General features: G+C 30.7%; 1 protein-coding gene across 1 annotated transcript; it reads right to left on the minus strand.

The window, feature by feature from the left end:
• Positions 1 to 1,910: 1,910 nt before the first annotated feature.
• LOC148233571 (uncharacterized) lies at positions 1,911 to 4,239 on the minus strand. Its single transcript, XM_088189168.1, has 5 exons — positions 4,120 to 4,239; positions 3,737 to 3,801; positions 3,599 to 3,674; positions 3,442 to 3,536; positions 1,911 to 3,363 (listed from the first exon to the last, which is right to left on the minus strand). The coding sequence occupies exons 1-5, from the start codon at positions 4,145 to 4,147 to the stop codon at positions 2,146 to 2,148; spliced, it is 1,482 nt and encodes a 493-aa protein (XP_088045294.1). The 5' UTR covers positions 4,148 to 4,239; the 3' UTR covers positions 1,911 to 2,145.
• Between the last annotated feature and the right edge of the window lie 521 nt (positions 4,240 to 4,760).

A 4,760-nucleotide genomic window follows, 5' to 3' on the forward strand; every position in this document is an offset into this window, starting at 1 on the left:
CCTGCCCGCTGCGCGGACAGGTGTTAGGCAAGTCCTCCTTCCTTGATCGTCCGAGTGACGACTGCGGTCGGGTTGACTGTCGCGATTTAGCTACTGATGGTCTCCGGCATCACTATCCTTTACAGAGACGGGACTACTTATGTACTACATATACGATCTCTACGAATATACAATACGGCGAGTACGTTCCATCTTTTCGGTCCCGTGGAAATTAGTAGAGCTGTTTTAATCCCTTTTAAGGATCTTATCGTCGATTGAAAAATGCAATATCCAACATTGTAGCGGTCAGAAATAATAAATCACCGCGTCTTGACAAACGTATCCATTTCTGGTTCACAAAGGTGTAATATAGTGTTCTGTTATTGGTAGAGCTAATAAAGTTAGAGCTGAGTTGTTTTTTGTGGGTTATTAGGGTTTTTTTGGGTGGCTTACACTATATTTGTGTTCGCACAGGTTTGCCGACGTTTGAAATTGTCGCTCTCAATTCGGGTATGACTAGTGGGTGATCCGAGTCCACGTGTTTGCGTCTCTATAGCTTCTCGCAAGGTCGATATAGTTAAGAGAGACTGCCAGAAGTCAGAGGAAAGTTATTTTGTCTAAACTTATGAGTATATTGTTCTTGTTTGAACTGTGTATATCTGATGTAGGACGATTGAATTGTTTGATTTATAAGTATTACTAATTGTATATGACTGCCGATAATAGACGTTGCAAATCGCTCTATATCACCTAGCACAATATTAATATTGTATTTTGGACATAATTTAAGCATTATATACTGCATGTTTTGAAAGTTTTTTCTTCGGCGGAGATGATGCCATTGCTATAAAATAGATTTCACTAAAATGACATATTTAAAATATATCAAGACTGTTTTTATTAGATTTTCTTTGATGGATAACCAGAAAATTTCAGTGGTCTTTTTTATTTATTTACTTAGCTAATACTCGTATATCTAATTTTTACTATTTTTAATATTTCTATTTCATTATGATTCATGGTATTTTTTTAAATGATGTGCATTTTTCAGCCCAAATTCAAGGGAGGGGGGGGGGGAGAAACAAGATTGAAACATGATTCTGAATTATTTATTTGAAAATTTTTCTATCATACTTTGGTTTCATGACAAAAATGAATTTTAGTTATGGACTTTATTTATTTTTATATTATGACTAAAATTATTTTTTTCTTAGATACAACTTCATAAAAGTAAAATAGCTTTATCTGCTGTGTAATATACTTTATAAGATTGCTTATCCGTTATTTTACGAATATTTTAAATCTGATGAACCAACCATAATAGTTTTGTAATTAACAATAAATTTAGCCGCCATTGTAATTTATTTTGAAGTACTAATTTTAATCTGAATGTTGAAGTTTAGGAACCTCTCCCCTTCTTCTTACATACATTTTTTATTGAACATTCACTTTTTGTTTTCCAAATGTAATTCTAAATTTATCTGTACTCCGTAAATAAAATTAATTTGAATCAAGAATCAAGAAGTAATATAATATAATTATACATATTGTTTATATAATACATTTTTTTAAATTAATAAATAAATAGCTTAGGTTGCTAGTACAGGTTTTCTGCCAACGATGTATCGGGTTGTGGACTCCACAACCATTTTCATAAAATTATCAAGGCAAATTAGTTGTGGTGCTTTGAGATTCTAGTAGGAGAATGGCGAGCTGTATCGATTCGTATAGGCCAGTGGTCGGCAAACTTATTAGCCAAAGTGACAAATATGTACATTTCAACGATTAAAAAAAATTGAGAGCCAAATCCATTTATTAATTTAACAAACCTTTATTATAATTTTCCAAATCAACACAAAGCGTTCAAATTTAGAGCTCCATATTTCCTTGTTTTTTAAATCCGGCGCGTCTTGCGCGAATGCCCGTGGATATTTGTGCCAGAGCCGCATGCGGCTCCGGAGCCGCACTTTGCCGACCTCTGGTCTAGGCATTTAAAATTTAGTATTTAGCAAATGTACATTGAAAATATTTTATATATAAAATAAATTTAATTTATATCCATATCATAATACAAGAGATTTTAATTCAATAATTTCAATAAGAAAAAACAAACTACTTATTATTGCACAATTTTTTTTTGATATCAATATACGGACATAGCTTAGGTTATAAAGAGTTTTCATGTGACATTGAATTACAAAGTAATTGCATATGCCTTAAAAATATAATTTTAGTTTTAAATAATCTTCCACATAATTCACATTTAAAGTTACGAGCATCGCTATGAGTTTTTATATGGACTGAAAGAGTGTACTTAACTTTGAATGTTTTTCCACATATATCGCATTCAAAATTACGTGCATTGCTATGAGTTATTACATGTGCTATTAGTATTTTTTTAGTTTTAAATGCTTTTCCACACATTTTACATTCAAAGTTACAAGCATTAATGTGAGAAATTGCATGCTGTGATCTGTAACTTTTAGTTTTGAATGCTTTTCCACATATTTTGCATTTAAAGTTACGAGCATTGCTATGAACAATCATATGCCATTTTAATAATTGTTTAGCTTTAAATTCTTTTCCACAATCATCACATTCAAAGTTACGAGTGTCAGTATGGGATTCTGTATGTCGTGATCTGTAACTTTTAGTTTTGTATGCTTTATCACATAACTTGCATTTAAAGTTACGAGCATCGCTGTGTGTTTTTATATGCCCTGAAAGAGTGTATTTTCCTTTGAATTTTTTTCCACATATATCGCATTCAAAGTTGCGAACATCGCTATGAACTATCATATGGCATTTTAATAATCGTCTAGCTTTGAATGCTTTTCCACATTTATTACATTTAAAATCACGAGTATTGCCATGTGATTTTATTATTCCTGAAAAGCTGCTTCGAGTTTTTAATTGTTTTAAGTCATGAGCATTACGATGATATTTTAAATGGCCCGAAAGTATATTTTTAGTTTTGAATGCTTTATCACATAACTCACATTTAAAGTTGCGAGCTTCGGTATGACTTTTCATATGTTCTAAAAGATAAGATTTAACTTTGAATGTTTTACTACAAATTTTGCATTCAAAGTTGCGATCACTGCTATGAGTTTTTCTATGTATTGTTAATGTTGTTTTAGTTTTAAATGCTTTTCCACATATTTCACATTTAAAGTCACGGGCATCACTATGAGTAATCATATGATTCGAAAGTGTGTTATCAGTTTTAAATGCTTTTCCACATATTTTGCATTGAAAGATCCGGGCATCACTATGAGTTGTTGTCATGTGAATATTATAAGCATACTTGGCGTTAAATGTTCTTCCGCATATTTCGCATACAAAGTTTCGAACATTGCTATGACATTTTTCTCTTTCTGGTTTCTGAAATTAAAATTTATTTTTTTAGATAAGTTGGAAAAATTGATATAAATAGAAATCGTAAGACTATTTAATTATTACTTGTGTTGCTGCATTGACATTTGAAATTTGATGAGATAAATGGTTTATACTGAAGGTATTCATTTTAAGTATATTATCTTTAACGTCGTGGGTTTCTGAAAACATACGATAGTTAATGATTAAAGTACTTTATGAACAGTATATAGATATGTTTTACCTATTTCGAGCATGTCGTCTACATAATTTATAAAAGTATTTTCATCGCCGTCGTCATATTCATGTTTTACAGTAAACTAGAATAAAAATGTATTTTGAAATAATTACGTCATGTTGTCATATATTACATTTAATTTACCTCGACTTTACATTTCATCGGAGCAAAAGATTCAAATGATTCTTTGTCGTTTTCAATGTCAGGTTCTGCAAATACAAAGTTTATTATTTATTTGACTTATTTTTTCTGATCGGTTGGAGTTTATTTTTCGTTGTGCATTCAATAGTGGATTTTGATTATTTCATTAATGTATTTTGAATTTTCTACGTCGAAAATTGCATTATTTTTTCGATTAGTCAGAACGAGAACGTCAATAGTGGGCTTTGTTTATTTCGTTTCAGTATGTAAATATGTAGTATTTTTTCACAATCTGTCTTCTAAAAGCATTATTGAAAAATATTTAAGAGACATTGCTCTACAGCACATTGCAAATCAAGCACAAATAAATTATATCAACATAATACCGATTTTGAAGAAGTGCGGTATCGCCATGGTGACCACTCTGCGTCTATCACCTTTGACAGCTGTCAAAAGCGCGAGTGAAGAATTGTCTCATGCGCATGCGCAAGTGCGAGCATTCGGTTGAGATTTATTTATTCATCTCATTTGCAAAGTTAATAATAGACATATTTCAATATTAGAATGTATTTTTAAAAATACAAATAAATTTATAAGGTCAGATTCTAAACACAACGGACCAAAGTGCATCTCTTGTCCAAAAGGGAGAGGCAGTCTGGATATTTTATATAAATTTGTCAGGTACATTAAAAAGAAAAATATAAATGAGAATTTTAATACATAAACATTTGGATAAAAATTTGGATTTTAATTTTTTATAAGAGTAAATTATTGTAATCTTCATTTTATTTATTAGTGTAATATCGATTGTAAAAAAGTATTATTTTTTCTGATATTTATTTTTATTTTACTCAAGTGTTATATTGTAAGTAACTCTCCAATTTTGTTTTTACGTATTATAATTTAATTTACCGTCTACGCTTCCATTTCAATGTTTTATTGACTTATGCGGCTTCCGTAAATAATGTCACAGGCTTAGGGAAGGAGGGGGTCCTTTAAAAAAATGTAACATCACAAATTTGTTCAT

This window comes from Plectrocnemia conspersa, unplaced genomic scaffold, assembly GCF_051122295.1.
Source record: "Plectrocnemia conspersa isolate PC_06_02 unplaced genomic scaffold, ASM5112229v1 ptg000008l, whole genome shotgun sequence".
NCBI lineage: Eukaryota > Metazoa > Arthropoda > Insecta > Trichoptera > Polycentropodidae > Plectrocnemia > Plectrocnemia conspersa.

Bases quoted from the DNA above. Each gene is read 5' to 3' on its own strand.
- LOC148233571 (XM_088189168.1), bottom strand. From the start codon at position 4,147: ATGGCGATACCGCACTTCTTCAAAATCG. The intron at 3,675-3,736 runs GTAAATTAAATG...TTTTTATTCTAG, and splicing joins CGATGAAATGTAAAGTCGAG to TTTACTGTAAAACATGAATA. The intron at 3,537-3,598 runs GTAAAACATATC...GTATGTTTTCAG, and splicing joins AGACGACATGCTCGAAATAG to AAACCCACGACGTTAAAGAT.